General features: G+C 52.4%; 1 protein-coding gene across 1 annotated transcript in view; it reads right to left on the reverse strand.

Moving 5' to 3' along the window:
* Positions 1-19,946, reverse strand: part of GLI2 (GLI family zinc finger 2) — a 209,838-nt gene that overhangs the window by 7,924 nt on the left and 181,968 nt on the right. The window contains exons 6-11 of the mRNA XM_011983423.1: positions 15,490-15,691; positions 13,498-13,711; positions 12,065-12,187; positions 8,785-8,919; positions 5,270-5,419; positions 980-1,144 (exon numbers count right to left, since the gene is read on the reverse strand). Of these exons, the coding sequence (XP_011838813.1) occupies positions 980-1,144; positions 5,270-5,419; positions 8,785-8,919; positions 12,065-12,187; positions 13,498-13,711; positions 15,490-15,691 (989 nt within the window). The remainder of the gene's footprint in view (positions 1-979; positions 1,145-5,269; positions 5,420-8,784; positions 8,920-12,064; positions 12,188-13,497; positions 13,712-15,489; positions 15,692-19,946) is intronic.

Consider the following 19,946-nt stretch of genomic DNA (forward strand, 5'->3'; position numbering starts at 1 on the left):
AAAAAAAAAAAAAAAAAAAAAAAAAAAGAAAAAAAAAGAAAATTCCTCTGACTTCTTATAAGCATTGGAGCAAATTCCCTTTGGGGTCCAGGATGTGTCTAAGCTTTTAAAAACATACATTTCTAAGTAAGCCTGAGCGACAGTAATTGTGTGGCTGGGCCAGGACACCACCGGCTCTTGCCCCGCTTTCTCCCTGGTTCTCTCAGCCCAGATAGGGGCTCTGCCTACCCAGGGTGGCAGAGGCTACTCTATGCCCCATCTGCTGGGGTTGACCGTCACGGCAGGCCCAGGCAGCGCTAACAGCTGGAGCGTGTCACTGCTGGCTGCCCAAGCCAACAGGCCAGGGGGCTGCCAACAAATGCCACACTCAGACAGCACTGCTCTGCTTCCCCCAGGCAGCGGGGCAGCTGCTCCCCAGTGGGACACCTGCTTGTGGTGGAAAGGGAATTTGGGGGTATGAAACAGTGATCCAGGGTGTTTTCACAGCTGCAGAGGATTCATCACTCATCTGGCACTGGGGTAAGTCACTTCATCTCTGAGTCTTCGTTTCCTCATGTAGAGGATGGGGAGGCAGAACCCACCCAGCAGCCCCAAGTAATAGGGGCAGATGCATGTGAAACACTCTGAGATCAGAGGGGCCACTTCCCTGCCTCAGCCTCAGCTCCCGAGGACCTCATGACAGCCTTTAGGGAGGGCACTATTATATTTATTACAGAGATAAGGAAATTGAGGCACAGAGAGGGTCAGTATTCCATGGGACCTCATGGGGCATCTTTTAGAGGAAAGGATGTGGCACAGAGAAAGAGACCGGTCTGTCCAGGTCTCAGAGTCCTGGTCTGTGTCTGGGGATGTACAGCTGGTCAGTGGTGGGGGCGAGACCCCAGGCACCTGGCTATCTACTGGCCTACAGACGCCTGGAAGCCATGGGATGTCAGTGGGGCTCCCGTGTGCATGCCCCGCGCATGCCCTGCGGCGGTACCTCATTGGAGTGGGTGCGATTCTGGTGCTTGGCGCGGTCTGAGGCGTTGGAGAAGGCTTTGTTGCAGCCCTCGTGCTCGCACACGTATGGCTTCTCCCCGGTGTGGGACCGCAGGTGTGTCTTCAGGTTCTCCAGGCGGGAGTAGGCCTTCGAGCAGCCCTCGAACTAGAAGGAGGTGGTTCAGTCAGTCAAGGCACCCCAGGGGGCCCAACCTAGAGGCGGGCTGCTGCTTCCTCCCCACCCCCTCCTCTGCTCTGCTCCACCCCATCAGCGCACTCGGAAGCAGGCGTTTTAAGGATATTACTTTCCTTTCCTGAAAATATGGAAAGGGCTGAAAAGTACAAAGAGAAAAACGAAAACCACCGGTTGCCCAGGGGCTGCCACTGCTGACATGTGGTAAGTTTCATGTCTGGTGACTCTGCAATGCATCTCCCCGTGTCTTTAAAACCAAAATTGGGAACATATCAAGTATTCAGTCACCAGTTTTTAAATCAGCAGCATATTCCCGTATCATTAAACTCTAAACTATTACTTTGAACTGTTTCCCAGTACCACTCTCGATTAGAATTTTTCTGTGCGCTAAAATGTGCTGAGAATAAAATTCAGTCTTCCAAGTCCTTAAGTGAGTTGGCCACCCTCAACTTCACTCTGGACACGCTGGTCTCCTTTCAGTTCTTTGACTCCACTAAGTTCTTCCTGGCTTGGGGCCTCTGCATACGACTGACTCCTCTGGCTGGAATCTTCCGCAGCCTCCTCTCAATCCGGTTCCAGGCCCAGGTCCCTCCCTCTCAATCTTTTAGGTCATCTCCTCTGAGAGCAGTTTTCTGATATTCTCAATCACAACACTCTATCCTCTCTCCTTTATACCCTTGGCTCGAATTATAATGATCGGAATCATTTTGTTACCCAGCTTTCATACTAGAATACCAGCTCCACAGAGCAGGAATCTTCTGCGTCTTGTTCATTGCTGTCTTCCTAATATTTAGCACCTAAGCACTCAAGAAACAATTCTGGAAAGGAAGGAAGGAGGAAAAGAGGGAGCAAGGGAGAGAGGAAGGAAGGAAAGGAGGTGGGGAGAGAGGGAAGGAGGGAGGAAGGGGAGAAGGAAGAAGAGATCATTGCAGGAAACTCTGCAGCTATTCCAAAGATACTGCGGTTGCATTGAATGGACGTATGCAAACTGCCCTCAGGAGGACACGTACACCCCGGCAGGAGCTGTCTCATTCCTCCCATCCTCTCCTTTATTCCTGACCAGTCTGATTGAGCACGCTTGGCTCCAAATGCCTTTTATCTGTTTCCGCAACTTACAGCTCATATCATCAAAGGGCTATGGTTTGCCACTACTGAGGATGTTAAGAAAATAACTTGTTGCAATGAACCCCGAAGAGCCAGAACAATCTTGCAAAAGGAGGACAAATTTGGAGAACTCATATGTCCCAATTTACTTCCTACAAATTGACAGTAATAAAGATTGAATGTGGTACTGGCATAAAGAGAGACATAGAGATCCAGGCAATACAACTGGCAGTTCAGAAAGAAACCCAGACACTTAAGGTCAATTGATTTTTGACAAGGGTGCCAAGACCATTCAAATGGAAAGAACAGGTTTTCAACAAATGGACTTGGACAACTGCATAATCACATGCAAAAGAGTAAGTTTGGATCCCTACCTCATACCATGTACAAAAATTAACTCCAGGCTGGGCGTAGCGGCTCACACCTGTAATCCTAGCACTTTGGGAGGCTGAGGCAGGTGGATCACCTGAGGTCAGGAGTTCAAGACCAGCCTGGCCATCATGGTGAAACCCTGTCTCTACTAAAAATACAAAAAAATTAGCCAGGCGTGGTGGTGCACGCCTGTAATCCTAGCTACTCGGGAGGCTGAGGCAGGAGAATCGCTTGAACCTGGGATGCAGATGTTGCAGTGAGCCAAGATGGCGCCACTGCACTCCAGCCTGGGTGACAATGGAAGAGCTATATTATAAAGCTCTCTATACACACATATATTTCTTTCTTTTTTTACTTTTTACATTTTTCAGAGTGCCAGTATTCAATATTTTTATAAATAAAAGTTTAAAACTATAAAACTCTCAGAAGAAAACATAAGGGTAAAGTTTTGTGACCTTGGATTAGGCAATGGTTCCTTAGCTATGACGCTAAAAGCACAAGCAATTAAAAAATTGTACAGCCTCAAAATTAAAAACTTTTGTGCTTTAAAGTATCAAGGAAATGAAAAGAAAACCCAGAGAATGGGAGAATTATTTGCAAATCATATATCTCATAAGGGTCTAGTAACCAGATACATAAAAAATTCTTACAATTTAACAACAAAAAAACAACCAGATTTCAAAATGGGCAATATTTGAGTAGACAGTTCTCCAAAGAAGATACACAAATGGCCAATAAGCACCTGAAAAGGTGTTTAACATTATTAATCACTAATTAGGGAAGTGCTAATCAAAAACACAATAAAATACTACTTTACACCCACTAGGATATGGCTAGAATAAAAAAGGTAACAACCAGTGTTGGTGAGGATTTGCAGAAATCAGAACCCTCATTCATTGTGGGTGGAAAGGTAAAATGGAGCATTGATTCTGGAAAACAAACCAGCAGTTCCTCAACTGCCATATGACTCAGCAATTCTACTCGTAGTTACACATACCCAACAGAAGTGAAAACGTTCTGTCCATATAAAAACATGAACGCACATGTTCATAGCAGCATTATTCATAATAGCCTCAAAGAGAAGTGAAAACGTTCTGGCCGTATAAAAACATGAACGCACATGTTCATAGCAGCATTATTCATAATAGCCTCAAAGTAAATACAATGCAAATATCCATCAACTGATGAATGCATAAACAAAACATAGTCTATCCATACAATGGAATATTAGGTAGCCACAAAAAGAAAGAAAGTACGTGTGCATGCTACAACACAGATGAACCTTGAAGATGTGTTAACTGAAAGCAGCAAGACACAAAGGCACATACTGTATGATTTCAGTTTTTATGAAATTTCCAGAATAGGCAAATCCATACAGACAGAAAGCAGATTAGTAACTGTCCAGGGCTGTGGGAAGGAGAGAATTAGGAGTGGCTGCTAATGAGTACAGGGTATCTTTCTGGGGTGATGAAAATGTTCTGAAATTAACTAGTAGCGATGGTTGCACAAATCTGTGAATGTACTAAAAACAATTAAATTGTACATTTTCTTAAAAGGGGGAACTTTATGGTATGTCAGCTATTTCTCAATAAAAAAAACTGACTTGCCAACGAAGGTAGCATATTTCATTGGATCCCGGACACCACTGATTTTAAGACAGTCTGACTTCAGAGATGTTAAGGTGAAAATAGAATGTATGTCTTAGAATCTATGAAACAAGAATTCACAAAGAGGAGTTCCCAGATGTTTCAGCTGCAGCTAAAACCACGTCTGCTTTTGTGGGGCAGCAGTTTCTGTGTTTTTAAAAAATAGTCTCTCCAACTAATAGTCATAAATCCTGTTGACCTCTAAAGGAGACCGTAGAAAAGGTCTTATCTTTGAGCTCATTAAAAAAACAAAACAAAACAAAACAAAAGAAACACTCAGCCAGGATCTGTGGCTCAAGCCTGTAATCCCAGCACTTTGGGAGGCCGAGGCAGGCGGACTGCTTGAGGCCCAGGAGTTCAAGAGCAGCCTGGGCAACATGGCGAAACCCCGTTTCTACAAAAAGATACAAAAATTATCCCGGTGTGGTGGCATGTGCCTGTAGTCCCAGCTGCTCAGGAGGCTGAGGTGGGAGGATCGCCTGAGCCCAGAAGGTAGAGGCTACAATGAGCTGCCTGGGTGGCAAAGTGCGACTGTCTCAAAAAACAAACAAAAAAAACCCTCAACCCAAATGAGTTTTAACCCATCATTGCTCAAGCTCTGAATTACCAATGATGTTTTTTTCTCTGCAGAGTGCTATGGCGCGGTCCCTCCGCCCAGTGTCACCCAGCCAAGCAAACTTCAGGATGCAGATATGCCTTTGGACTCCCAATCACAGACACACCCACACACCTCTGCCGTGCTTACCGAGATGCTCACACCCACAGAGCAAGTCCATCAAGGTCTGGGATGCCACGAGGCGAGGGGCCTCCAGGACCCACACAGGCAGGGTGGGAACAGGCTCCGGTCCCAGAGCCCCTGCTGTGGCCTGCTCCACCCCGGTGTGCCTGTGGCCAGCCACCTCCAAACACGATCCCCCTGGCCTGGCTGAAGGGCCGGTCCTGACGCCGCGAGGTGGGTGGGGAGAAGGCCACTCACCGTGCACTTGTGAGGCTTCTCGCCCGTGTGCCGCCGCATGTGCACCACCAGCATGTACTGCGCCTTGAAGGGCTTCTGCTCCCGTGTGCAGGCCTGCCAGCGGCACACGAACTCCTTCTTCTCCCCGTGGATGTGCTCGTTGTTGATATGCTGCGGAGGGACATGCCCAGGAGAGGGTAAGCAGGCCCAGGAGGCCCACAGACCTCCGCCTGCTGTCAGTTGACCACCCGCCCCAGCATCCCCCCAGCCCTCCCCCACCTGTGTGCAGACCTCCCACCCTGCTGACCACGCCTATTATGTTCAGACCATGCTTCTCATTGCCCATCCCACCTACTATATGCAGACCACTGACCCAACAAGCTCACCCCTCCAAGCCAGGCCACGCCTCCTCATGAAGCATCCTAGCTGCCCTTAAATGATGGCCTGCTGCGTGCTGCTTATCTTCCCTGCATTTTCCAATCCGTCATCAAAGTTACCATCTATACTGGGCAAAGCCATCCCGTGCACCCCAGGCTGCGCTCTGGGTTCTGGTGTGATGATGCTCCCAGGCTGCAAACAGTAGGCACTAATTAACTGCAGCGAGGCAAACGTACCCATAGTGGGTGCATGAGAAGCTTCTCCTCAGCTTGCTCCTGCTGTTTCAGAGGTTTGCAAATAACGTCTTTTGTTATAATAGAAAAATAACACATGCTTATCTCTATTTCTGGCATTGACCCATGAGATAACGGCTTTGTCCCCTTTCCACAACGGCACAGAGAGTTCAGTGGCCTGCACAGGGCCCTGGCCGTCGGCGTGGTGAAGCCAGATCCTCTAGGACCCACACTGTCCAATGCAGTGACCACTTGTCCCATATGGGGCTCTTGCACACTTGAAATGTGGCTGGCCTGAGCTGAGATGGGCTAGAAGTACAAACTACATACCAGTTTCAAAGACAGAATGGAAAAAAAAAGATTATACAATATTTAGATAATTTTGTTTTCTATTGACTACCTGCTAAATGATAATATTTCAGACATATCGGGCTAAATAAAAATATTAAAATTAACTTCACCTATTTCTTTTTACTTTTTTTTTTTTTTTTGAGACAGCGTCTCGCTCTCTTGCCCAGGCTGGAGTGCCGGCGCGATCTCTGCGCACTGCAAGCTCCGCCTCCTGGGTTTACGCCATTCTCCCGCCTCAGCCTCCCGAGTAGCTGGGACTACAGGCGCCCGCCACCTCGCCCAGCTAGTTTTTTGTATTTTTTTTTAGTAGAGACGGGGTTTCACCGTGTTAGCCAGGATGGTCTTGATCTCCTGACCTCGTGATCCGCCCGTCTCGGCCTCCCAAAGTGCTGGGATTATGCACTCCTAGGAAATGTAAATTACATGGGTGGCTGGCATTTGTGGCCTGCTATATTGTTCTGCTGGACATTCTGCTGTGGACCTTTGCCACCAAAAGGGGCTGTCCCGAGAGCTGGGCATCAGACACTGGCAGCACCTTGCCCCAGAAGACAGAAAACTGCCAGGCCCTCATGCCCTGTGCGACTGGCCCAACTGTCAGGCATACAGATGCCCCTGCTGGAGCATGTGAAATCTTCAGCACTTTGAACTTCCAGGGAAATCTTATCATATTAGCCTCACTTTCCATTTGTAAAGCCTTTCAAATGATAAAAATGCTTCCTGACAATGCCTTTCAGTTTTTTCTTATTGTTTTACTTAGCAACAAATTGTTAATAATCGACCAGGGGCTCCAGCTCGCCTGTGCGCCTGCTCCATCCATCTTTCCAGAGAGCAGAGAGAGAGAGAGAGAGAGAGAGAGAGAGAGAGAGAGAGACAGAGCTGGGTGAAGGGGTCTGTTTTTTCCAGGGCCTGGTGGAGGTGGCCACCTATAGCTGCAGGACAGTCCAGGGCACAGGCGGAAGCCCCTGGCTAAAGCCCTCCTTCCAGGTTGGGGACCCTCGGTGTTCATTTGAGGAATTCTGTGTCTGCTCTTCGGGGCTGACCCACTTATCACAGAGCACGTCTTTGACATCCTCATCTGCATGCTCTGGCTTTGGCCTTTCCCTGGCCTGAGAGGCTGTCCCTCTCTCCTCCTTGCATCTAACTGATTTGTTCTGCAACTCACAGCTCCACGGTCCTTGCTCCATCTAGGGCTTGTGTACCCCAAAGAGGTGGTACAAGTCGAAAAATTAAGTTTGAGATCCAGAAGGGGTTAGATAAGACCCTGCTTCACCAGTTCTATGTCAGCTGCATTCGTTTGCTGGGAAGTTCTGGTCTTCTGGGTGAGAACTGCATTTGGGAGGAAAAACTCCAACACAAAAGAAACCTACAGTATTTGGGAGGAAGTTGCATAAGTGGAAGAAGAAGAGGGAGTCGGTGTGTCCTAAATGCTAAGTTCACAGAGCTGGGGAGAAGCAAGTGCCTTTGGGACAGCTTCTGAATATGAATAGGAGACATGTACATGTGTGTGCACGTGCGTGTGTGTCTGCTCTTCCCAGCAATCGAGCTACTAAGTTAGTGGGTTCATCTTTACAGACACTCACTCACCAAGGAGTGTGTGCTGGGGAGTTGGGAGGGGGCTTTCTTGAATTTAAGTTCTTCTCTGGATGGAGAAGAGAGAACCACTCTGGGCTGGTGTGGGGAACAGGCAGGAGGAGGAAGGAGGGAGCTGCTAGGTGTGGAATGCCTGTGAGCCACTAGGTGCTGATGAATATGACTGACCCTCCTGTGGGGCAGCATCAATCCCCTTGATAGGAAAAAAAATGAGGCTCGCAGAGGTGGAGTCACTTGGCTCAGAACCACTCAGCTGGTTGTGGTGGGGACAGGTTTGGAGCCAGGTGTTTCCCGTGCCACGCCTCTGCTCTGCACACTGCACACATCAACCCTGTCTGCCACATAAGGGATGCTGCGGTATGAGAGTTTGGAGTGAGGACCAAGAGGCATACCCTGAAGGGCTCACCGGTTCCCATGGTCCTCTCTAATCACCTGAGCTGTCAGTACGCAGGCACTGTTAAGCAGCCTCCTCTCTGATCTGGGTGTAGACGCCCACCTGCACCCATATCCACTGGGTATCTGTGAAGAGTCCCCAAAGGACAGGATCAACTCCTTCCTTCATGGGAGAAGCTTCTTTCACTTATTATCGTGTAGATACTGGCTGGTTTAATCGTATTGCCCTCTTTGCACTGGCTATTAGGAATCTCAGAAAAAAAAGTGTATGTAGAATATAGCTCAAAGCACTCGGTTTTTAACACTAACTCTATTCCTTGTTTCACTTTATTGTTCTCTTTTCCCTGACAGTCTCATTTACTTATTTTTTCTTTTAATCTCTCGTATTACATAGGCATTGGAAGCCATCTTGAAAACAGGCAGGGCACACATAAGTAATCACGCCTCCCACTTGCAGGGGATGTGGCCCAGGCATCTCTGGGGGTCTCTTCCTCCAGCCCCTTCTGTCTAGTAGAGGCCCTGGAAGGTTCAGCATCCCGCATGGCCTGGGCCGTGCCCTGGTTGGCCGGCTGCTGGGGTTCAAAGGCTTACGTGCACCAGCTGCTCCTGGGTGTCGTACTCCTTGGTGCAGTCTTCCCAGTGGCAGTTGGTCTCATAGATGACCACCTCAGCCTCCTGCTTACAGTCATCTCTGTCCAGATCTTCCTTGAGGTCAGCGAGCTGCTCCTGGGAAAAAGGAAGGGCATACCCACATGAGCCGTGTCCAGACACCTGGCCCTGAAAGAGGTCGCTGTTAGTCCCATGCAAGGACCCTGGGACCCTGGGCTGTTACAGGTGTGGATGCAAGTATGTGTGCACACACACAACACGTGCACACACACACACACACACACACACTCATCAGCCTTTTTAGCTCCTTTCCTCAACTCAGCCCCGTCCACAGCTCTCCTTGTCAGATGGCCTGCCCTGGGGCCCCTCCTCCTTTCTCTCCAGTGCCCACTTGTCATCATCAAGGTGTTCTGTCACACCCTGGGTCTCCTCCAAGCCAAGAGAACCGGAGACCGGCGGGGCAGGGACTTTTGTCTATTCGGTTTGATTTCCGCTGTGGGGAACCAGCTTTCCCTGTCACAGTCCTAACGCATGGGCATCTGCATTCTTGTACGATAGGGAGGATCTGAGGCCCTCCCCATGAATACACAGTGAGCTCGAGGCAGCCTAGGTCTGGACTTGAGTTTCCTGACCACATTAGGGCCCATGTGGCCATTTTAATGAGGTGAAGGAAAGCCCCCCGAGACATTCTTTCCCCTGATCATAATGCCTGAAATTCCCTCACCTGATCACAGGTACCTGAAATTCCCGTCAGAAAGGACAAAGTCTTTTTCTCTCAAACTGGCAACAGACTGAGAATTAACCCACGAGACCATCCCTACCCTCACTGATGCTAACCAGGGGCACCCTCTGAGCAGAGGACATGAGGACAGGCAGGAGGTACCTGCCTGGGATCGGGGCACAGGGAAAGGCTCAGATACCCCAAGTAGTGACGGAAAGTCCGCAGAGGGCCTACAAGGGCTGTCAAGGACTCCCCAGTATTCCACGGTTCTGCTAGGCAGGCTGGGAGCAAAGCCAAGCAAAGAGGCAGATGCTACCAAGACTGGCTTCACATTTCAAACTCTCTCCAAAAACAGCAGGAAAATGTCTTTCAAAATAGCCTCTGGGGAAAACATGTATAGTCAGGCTCAGGGGGATGAAGGATCTCGCCCCATAGTCAAAAGGCCTAATGCCCACTGGCTCCAGGGACTCCGTGGGTGGTGCCACAGCTGCCCAGGTCACGATCTCAGTCCTAGTGCTGAGTTCCTTTCTGGGAGTGGCAGAAATTAGCCTCAGGATGCCCAGCTGTCAGTGGAGACTCAAACCCCACCTGACTTTCCATAAGAGCCGCAAAGACAGCTTCCAAGAAGGGCTCCTGGTTGTTCCTCAGAGGATCTTTCAATGAATCCACTTGTTCCGAACAGGAAAAGCAACAACATGTCGTACAATAGCTCCAGGGGCTATACTGGGACCACATCAAAGGAAGGTGTGGGAGCATTTACTTTCCAGATCTTTGGCAACGGGATCGTCTGGGGGCTGTCGGGGTGAGACCATGGGGAGAGTGGACCAGAGGGCCTCCTATCACCCTCTCCACTCTTTGAGAAAACCTGGAAGTCAATTTATTATTTCTACCGGCTGCGTGTCCTGGTCACTCCAGAGAAGATTTGGAAAGCTGACGGATCACACTCCAATCAGAGGGTAGCACAGAGGCAGGTGCACTGGGCATCACTCTAGCCTGCAGTTTTGAGGGCTTCAGTAGAGAGGGTTCATTATGCTGCATTTTCTGCCAATGGAGAGAAAGCCCAGCCATCCACCTTACAAATGAGTCACGGAGTCCTTGGTCAGTGAATCAGGACACTGAGTGACAGGGGACAACCTCCTCATGATAAACAGCTTTCCTTGCACTGACGCGTGTGCAGAGCCAGGCTGGACAGGCAGGAGGCCCTGTGTGGCCCACCTGGGTTGGAGGGCGGGCATAGGGCCCTACCGGCGTGTGGCCATGGGGCTCCCAGGTGCTCAGTGCCTGCCTGCTGGCCCTGTCCTCACCATTCTGGCATGTTTGTCTTCCCTGGATATGTGCCGTCCTCATCAATTTCATCGGCCCCCGATGATGCTCGGCCTCGTGCAAACCATGCATCATGCTGCGACCGGCTTTGGTGTCAGCAAGGGGAGAAGAATTTGTCACCAACCCCTCTGTTTGCCTGACAATAACAGGAGCCAATATTTCATGAAAATTAAGTGCCCAGAGCATGCCTGATGGTTCACAGTTTTGATAAAGGATAGTCGGCAGATGCAGGAGAGACGGGGATAGGAGGCCCCGAGCATCCTTGGTGTTCAAGCTGTGGCTTCTGTAGTAATGGATGAAGACTGGGCCACCGTGAGAGGGCTTGGGGGACCAGGCGCTTACTTACCAGCTCAACAGGCACGGCATGCCCTTTACAAGACAGGCCCCTGTCCGGGAGTGGGGGTTGCCTGCACGCTGTCTTGGAGCAGAAGAATAAATGGCAAGGTTTCCAAAAGGATCAGCGCAGGGTCGGGGCCACACGACAGGCCTGCACTGGACTGTGGGCTGCCCCGCTCTTCTCTCCCCGCTTGAACTTGTCCTATCTTCCCCACTCACCACGCCACTCACTGACTCAAATGTGCATTGAATCACTGGAAAATACTATGTCAGTGACTGCACACTTGCACAAACCCTGGTGGCACGGAACCCAGTCAGGCCCTTCGCCCACAGTGCCACCTCTCCAAAGCTTAGAGTGCAGACGGGGAGACAGGTGTGCACACAGCACATGCCCTGAAGTGGCCTCTGAGCTAGGCTGGGTATGTGGGCCTGGAGCTAAGTCCTCTTACCCAGGAGAATCAGGGAGGGCTAAAGTGGCAGCGAAGGAGCCAGGGTGGGGTAGAATTCCAAGAGTGAGAGTAGCCTAGAGGGGCCTGAGCCATTCCGGGCACGTGAGCAACTCAGCCAGGCTGTGGCTGGTGCTGTGCACAGGTCAGGTGCGGGGAGAGAGACAGATGCAGCCTGAGACAAGAGGGATGGCTAGGCAGAAGCCCATTCATTCGCTCATGCATTCATTCACCATGTGTGATGGAAATGTATGTCCAGGGTGCTGGGAACACAGTGGTGAGAGAGTCACAGCTCAGCATTCCCACCCAGTCCTCCCTGAGTCACTCATTCATCCATGCAGGCAGCCAGCCATCCGTTCACCAAGGGTATAGCCCCAAGGCAGCCCACAGGCCTGGTCCTAGCTGGAGGAAGGTGGTGCGGCTGGCAGCAGGTTACCTGCGTCAGCGCCAGAGGGGAGGCCGGCCGCAGGCCCTCAGGCTCGGTCTTGACCTTGCTGCGCTTGTGAATGGCGACAGGGTTGACGGTGCTGCTGACGGCTGACTCACTGCTCTGCTTGTTCTGAAGAAGGGTGCAGAGGACAGACTGTTACTCAGGGGCAGGGCAGGGATATCCCAAATTCCTTTGTCCTCTAGGATCTCTCCGCACAGACCATCTGGGCTAACCCTGTATTTAAGTATCAGAAAGAGAGTCCCCAGCTCAGTCCTCCTGTCAGGGGCACATGTCCTGCTACAGGAGGGCACCCAGACCTGGGCATGCCAACCCCCATCTCTCCATCTCCGCCTCCCCAAGACTTCTGGGAAATGGGAAAGAGATCTTCTCTTTGGAAAATATGGGGTGCCCTTGCTCCTGTTCTGACCAGGCTCAACTTCTCACTGTGGGTCTGAGAACAGGGCCTGGCCAGCCCAGGACACAGCAGGCCAGAGCCTGGTTCCTCAGGAGAAGGGGCTAGAGCTGAAGCATCAGGCGATGTTTCCAGAGCTGACAGCCACTGTCGTGGGGAGGCTCTGGGGAGCCACTAGGAGCCCTGGGGTGGAGAGGGAGGACATTCTGGAACAGAGGACGCTTCTAGAGGACATGGTGTCCTGCCTTCCTTCCAAGGGTGCAGCCACATCCAGGCTCTGCCATTTGCCGGTGGGTGGCCTGGGGTGGTCCCTTCACCTCTGGCATCATCGTTGTCCATGCTCCCAGGATCAGAGCCTACGTGGGCTCTGCACCCACGAGCTCGTTTACATACACAGTGACCCCACCTAGGCGTCAGGAACCCCACTTAGCAGATAAGTTAGCTCAGGCTGCGAGAGGGAAAGAGATTTGCTGCTTTTAGGCGAGTTAGGATCCCAAAGATGGTCTGACTGATGCTAAGGCCTGTGCCTTTCCACGTCCTTATCTGTGAAAGAACACTTCATTTGCCAAATAATAATGGTACCTAGGATGTGCCAGGCACCGTACTAGGATGTCCAGGCACGCTAAAGGCCCGTTGGAAGGGTCGAATGAGGCAGTGTGTGAAAGCCTGCTGTAAATGCACGCTCTACAATGAAACTGCAGTGTTATAATGATTCACTCACCCACCCATGCCATGTGCTGGGCACGGAGGACCCCCACGGTGCCAGGCCCTGGGAACTTGAGGCTTTCTCCATCTACTCATTATGCTTCTTGGATGGGAGACAGCAGAATTGAGAAGCTGGGAGCTTCCCATGGACTGAGCCCAGGTCTCACCCTTTCCATAACGTGGCGTCTGCCCAGAAGGCACCCCAGAGGCCAGACGTGAGCCCAGAGGCCCTCCACAAGTTCTTCGCATGAGCTGGCAGTGAACAGCCCTCATACGTCCAGATGAGTACCCAGTGGCCATCCTGGTCCCTGCACCCACCTACCTGGTTGGCGTCACTCAGACAGTTGCTGCTGCTGCTGAGTTGGGTGGGCGTGGCATTGACGGAGGTGAGGGCCATGGGCTGCTGGGCCAGGAAAGTGGGTGAGGGCTGGATCAGGGGTGGTGTGTGTCCAAAGGCTGACCCCAGACCCCTCTGCTGGCTCAGAATCTGCTGGTAGGCCACGGGGTTGATGGGGTGGGGGAAGGTGAAGGCTGGGCTGCAACAGAGAGCAGACAAGGAGGTGGGGGTGGGGGGTTGGGGGCTCTGTTAGGCTGACACTTCCTGGACAGAGAGAACCTTGCCCAGGAGACAGGGATGAGCATGTCGCTAGCCCCACCATCACTGTGGCCTCTTCGCTCAAGAACCAGCTGTGGCTTCCTACTGTCTGCCACTCACCTTTTGTGATCAGCTCCCGGGTTCTGCCCCAGGATGTAGCCTCCACCCTTGGCAGGCTGGTCCCAGCAGGGACCAGGCTCCATCTCATCCCCACACCCCGGCCCCTCCACTGCTGTAATGATACCTAAATGCATGCCGGCATCACTGCTCCCTGACCACGTGAAACCCAGGAGGCCTCTGAATCCTGTTCTAACGGCCCCTCATCGGGGAATCATGCCCTGAGCCCTCCAGCTTGCATTATTCTCCTCTTCTTACTGCACTTCTAGGCTCTGTCACACCACGTGCATAAGAGCCACCCTTCACACTGCAGGCTACCGAGGAGAGACTGGCAACCCCTGTGGTTGAGCCATAAAAGACACTGTGGCTTCCTCCAGCTTCCTCTCGCATCACATGCTGCAAGGTGGGCTGGGACCCGTCTGCCATGTTGTGAGGACACTCAAGCAGCCCTAAGCAGAGGCTCACAGACGAGGAACAAAGGGTACTGCTGAGAGCCCTGTGCGGGGGCCATTCTGGCCCAGCCAAGCCTTCAGCGGGATGAAGCACTGGCTGACAGCTTGACTGTGGCCACCTGAGAGAGCCGGAGCTCAGCCTGTCTCAAATTCCTGACCCTCAGAAATGGGGTGAGATAACAATTGTTTGTAGTTTTAAACTGCTACGTGTTGGAGCAATTCATTAGGCAGCAAAAGATAACAGGCTGGGCGCGGTGGCTCAAGCCTGTAATCCCAGCACTTTGGGAGGCCGAGACGGGCGGATCATGAGGTCAAAAGATCGAGACCATCCTGGCGAACGCGGTGAAACCCGTCTCTACTAAAAAATACAAAAAACTAGCCAAGGTGGAGGGCGCCTGTAGTCCCAGCTACTCGGGAGGCTGAGGCAGAAGAATGGCGTAAACCCGGCAGGCGGAGCTTGCAGTGAACTGAGATCCGGCCACTGCACTCCAGCCTGGGTGACAGAGCAAGACTCCGTCTCAAAAAAAAAAAAAGATAACAAATACACTTGTTATTCCTTCCGTCTCCAGGTCGCTGGGACAAACTCCTGACATTCCTCACACCTCCTGGCCTCTCCCGGAGGCTTTGGGGAGGCATGTGAGTTTCAGTCAAGCCGGCTGGGGTCTCAGTCCTCAGACAGTCTAGAGCCACACAGAGGGGAGAAGGGTGGCTGGCGTCAGTGAGGTGTGGGTGTGCCATGATGTGGCTACAGAGGGAGGAGACCTGCTGGCAGCTCAGAGGCTTGCTGAGAGCCCAGGCCATGCCAACATCACATTTTGTGTGGTCTCCAAGGTTGGCCAATACTTGGCTGCTCCACCAAATTCAGTGAAATACTGGGAAAATCATCTTCGACCTCAAACACCTTTGATTTCACATTTGAGTCATTCATGACAGGCCTGGTCCATGAAGATGTACTCAGATATGGGCTCATTTCAATTTGATCACTATTGGTTTTGAATTCATAAAAAAGGTGCGAGTATGTGGATTCACAAATGCCACTGGTCCTGTCTTTCTCCTAGGGTCAAAAGCACCCACTGAAAAGCCAGCGCCTCCCCACTGGGCCCTCAGCCCAGCTCCGGTTCTCAGCCCTCTGCTTGCAGGCGGGACTCACCTGAGGGCGCCTGCCGACAGGTGCCCGTAGGAGCCGCTGGCCGCCGAGCTGCTTCGGGAGTTGTTGATGTAGGCCACCAGCGAATTGGGTGAGGTGCGGATCATCCGCTGCAGGTCCAGGCTGGCGTCTGAGAGTGGGGAGATGGACAGCGCCCGCTTGCGGCTCAGGCGGGGTGTCACCCGCGGGCTGGAGAAACGGGACACTGTGGGACAGTCAACACAAGACACGTCAGCATCACTGGGGATGGGGGGCGGGGTGACAGGTAGGTGGGAGACAGGAAGAGCCTGCGAGGATGGTCGAATGGGTATCCCAGCTAAGCCGACTTTCCAGCTGTGGGCTCTTGGGCAAAGGATGTCACCTCTTGGCCTCAGTTTGTTGATCTGTAAAATGGACTGAGCAGCGCAGGGTGTGGTGATGACTGGAGAAGTGCATGTAAGGTGTCTGGGCGAGTGAATATGAGCAATGAGCATAGGTGCAGAGACCAGGGCTGGAATCCAGCAATGCTTACCTCATGACAGGAGTGTGCACGAATCGTAAGTGAGCAGTTCGGTGGCCTCTCACCAAGTGAGTCCACCTGGGAAGCCAGCCCCAGGTCAAGAAACAGGGCTTGGCCAGTGCCCACAGGCCCCCTGTACCTTCCAGCCCAAGGGCAGCTGCTATCCTGGCTTCTAACACACAGCTTAGTGTTACCTACTTTTGAGCTTTGTGTAAATGGAATTTTAAATAGTCTTTAATGTCTGGCCTCCTTCATCCACTTGGTCAGTTTGTAAGATTTCTCCATGCTATTGTGTGTGGCAGAAGCTTGCCTGTTCTCACTGCTGTGGAGAATTCCATGGGGAAGAGAGTGAATGGAAGTAAGTGCTCCAAGGTCATGGGTCATGTTGTACCTGAAATCACCACGAAAATGCCCCCTGATAGGTCTCTGCCCTGCACAAACGGTGGCCTAGAAATGATCTGACAACACTGCCCAAAGGCTGACTCCAGACCCCTCTGCTGGCTCAGAATCTGCTGGCAGGCCACGGGGTGGATGGGGTGGGGGCAGGTGAAGGCTGGGCTGCAACAGAGAGCAGACAAGGAGGTGGGGGTGGGGGGTTGGGGGCTCTGTTAGGCTGACACTGAGAACCTTGCCCAGGGGATAGGGATGAGCATGTTGCTAGCCCCACCATCACTGTGGCCTCCTCACTCAAGAATCAGCTTGAGGATGACTCTCCATAAGCCAAGCTTCGCCCTGTCCAGACCCTCCCAGAGCCAGTCTCCTCTCTTTAAAGGGCTGTAACAGTGTTGACCACCGGGGTTGGTGTGAGCTGTAAATTAGGTGATGCGTGAGGAGCACCTGGCCCACGACAGGGCACAGTAAATGCTTGGGCCTGTCCTTGACTTTCTGGACACCTGCATGGAGCAGCCTCTTCTCATGTCCCGCTGGCCACTGCCCACCCATCCTTTTCAGGCCTCCGGGTTCCCCGTGGGCTGGTAGTGTTGCCCGTAAACAATGCTGGGGGTTGCTCAAGCACACCCATGTCAGTGCTTGGCTGTTCCTGGGCTTCTGATAATTGCTTTCCTCCCTTCTGCCTGCTCAGACCTGCTGAGACCCCACCTGGCTACCCCCTCCTCCAGGCAGGCTGCCCTGACTGCACGGTCTGGCTCCGTGGGCCTCCTGCTCACAGTCCACGCAGCCTCTTGGTACTCCCGAAGCTTTCCTGACGGCTTTGACCACTGACCTTAGGGCCACTCTGAAACACACACGTGGCAGTTCCTTGTCTCCACAGCTGCAGGAGCACCAAGGGCAGGGGGTGAGGGCCTATGAGCCTCTGAGCAACCCCACTCCACACTCGCCAGTCCCCAAGAAGGCTGCGTGAAGGCAGAGCCCACAGCCACCTACAGAACAAGCCGAACGCCCTGGGATCCACGCTGGGCCCCGGGGGCAACCATGCCCGGCCCAGCCCCACGCTTGGCCACAACCCTGAGGAGACCTAGGGATCCCTGGGGAGGCTCTTTCCGGCCAGGCCACCAGGAGAAGCACCTCTCCAAGGCACGGAGAGGACAGAGGACATCCAGGACCGTTGGGCTGAAAGGGGCTTCCAGGGTTTTCTCTCCTCACCGCCTCTTCCATGGGATGAGGGGAGTCTTAGGCCACAGAGAGGAGTAGACAGCCAGCAGCCTGGGATGAAGGGACTCTGGGTAGAGGGACGGAGACCTGGACTGGAACAGTGACCTGCAGTGGGGTGAAGTGGGGGGCTGAACACTGGCTACCCTGCGCTGGGGCCATAAGTCAGCTGCATGACTTGGGGCAAACTGTTTTACCTGTCACAGGCTCGGGGTCATCATCAATGACATCAGCATAAAACAAGCCCCCTGCCAGCTCTGGGGCTGCTGTGACCCAATGGGATGATGGATGGGGAGGTGGCCACAGTTGAGATGCTCATGCGGCCCAACACTTGGCATACTTTATTTTCAACAAGAAGAGTTAAGTGATGTTAAGAGAGCTCCCAGTTGAAAACGAAGTTGAGTTAATCAGAACATTCTTTTCTTTTGACATCCTTGTCAGCTAAACTTTCTGCTTTCGCCGTTGATTCTATCGGGCTATGAAGACTGGGGCTTACAGATATTTTAGGAGGCAGAGCTGCAGTGAGTACACAGAAGACGCTCCATAGATGCTTCTGGGGATGCCCATTTGCTCTGACCCTACAGAGGGGCCAGGGCAGAGCAGGTAACGCACTCAGACAACTCCTCCTTTCTCTTACACCGGGAAGGATCCTAGGCCACCTGCCTGAGGACAGAAAGAGGCAGGGAGGCCCATGAAGCAGGCCAGTGACCACCCACTCTAAACAGGGATCCTGGAGGGCAAACAGGGGCATCCTGGCTGGAGTGTGCCCCTCTAGTGCAGTATCTGGATAAATGTCTGCTTCTGAATTCTTATGCAATTAATGACCCAGTGACAGCCACCGTTTAGTGACGCTTAGACCCACTGACTCATTTAACAGCTATCACCATCCTCCAGGCAAACCAGATAAGCAGCAGATAAGCAGCAAGGCAGTTACGCTTGGAGGTTGGTGACTTGCTCAAGGTCACAGAGCTATAGAGGCAGGATTTGAACCCAGGTCCAAAGAAGACCTGGTGTCTGGACTTTTCTGAGGACTCTGTGTCCTCTCTGTCCATCTTCAGAGAGGTCAGCAGAGGCCCAGGGCCAGGAGGACGTCCCCTCCCACAAACAGTTTTCGACTTCCCACTTTCAGTGGCTCTGAAGAGTGAACCTTCTCAGAGCCAGCTGCCTCCTCGTCCTCTCCTCCTGTCCGCAAGGCAGCTCCAATTCAGCACAGCCAGCCCCACACTACTGACCTGTGCCTGGACCAGCTCTTCGACAGCACGTGCCTGCCACCTGCGCAGTGGCAGAGCGGGAGACCCGGGAGCCGGCCTTCCCTCCTCCCCTCCACCACAATGGAGCCCACTTACGTGTGGGCTCATGAACACCTCTCAAAATCTCTCCTTTCAAACTCCACCCCCAGCACAGCCCACCACTCGCTTGGATCATTCTGGGGCCCTCAGCTAACAGCTATCCAATCCACAGTGCTCACTGCAAAGACAGAGATTTTCAACTTGGAAATAGGATTATGTCCCCGCTCTCTCCCCAAAACTTTCCAAAAATCCCCACTGCTATTACAAACAAGGTCTAGGCAGTGGCCCTGTGGAATGCCCTCACTCCAGCCACTGGGGCTCCTTCCAGCCCTTCCTCCGTATCACCTGCACAAGGACTTGCACGTGCAGCTTCCTTTGACTGCGGTGCCCTCTCTGTTCAGACCTCAGCCAAGTCATCACCTCATTTGGGATGCCTTCCCTGACCTCCTGGAGTTAGATCTTCCCTATGCTCAGGTCTCCCTCTCCAAACAAGGGTGGGGATGAGCTTGCATCCACTGTGCGGTTATCTGCTTGCTCCTGTCTTTCTCACTACGCATTAGGGACCCAAATCCTTTTTCCCACCTGACCATCCCCAACACTTGAATACAGATGGCACAGCCACGAGCCCAGTGGGAGATGCCAAGGGCTGACCCACGGCACAGACAGAACGTGTTGAGGAAGAACAGATTCACAGTCACCTAAAGACAGCACGTGCTCAATGTTATCATCACACGTGCTAGGACTCCTCCAAACTTTAAAGTGTTAGGTAATTTAATCTTCACGACTGTCCTATGAAGAAGGGGCTGTTATGCTCATTTTACAGAAGACGAAACAAAGGACACTAAATAACTTGCCCAAGGTACAGGGACACCAAAACCACCTGCCACAGGGCCTATGTCCAGGGTGCAGAGGAGGAGTGGTGTCTCGGGGGCAGGGAGTATGACCGCAGGAAGGGACAGGGAGGGCCCCTGCATGGGAGGAGGCCCCAGGTGGACACACACACACACACCTCAGGTGGAGACACACACCCCACGTGGACACACACCCCCCAGGTGGAGACACAC

Source organism: Mandrillus leucophaeus, unplaced genomic scaffold (genome assembly GCF_000951045.1).
Source record: "Mandrillus leucophaeus isolate KB7577 unplaced genomic scaffold, Mleu.le_1.0 Scaffold25, whole genome shotgun sequence".
Taxonomy (NCBI): Eukaryota; Metazoa; Chordata; class Mammalia; order Primates; family Cercopithecidae; genus Mandrillus; species Mandrillus leucophaeus.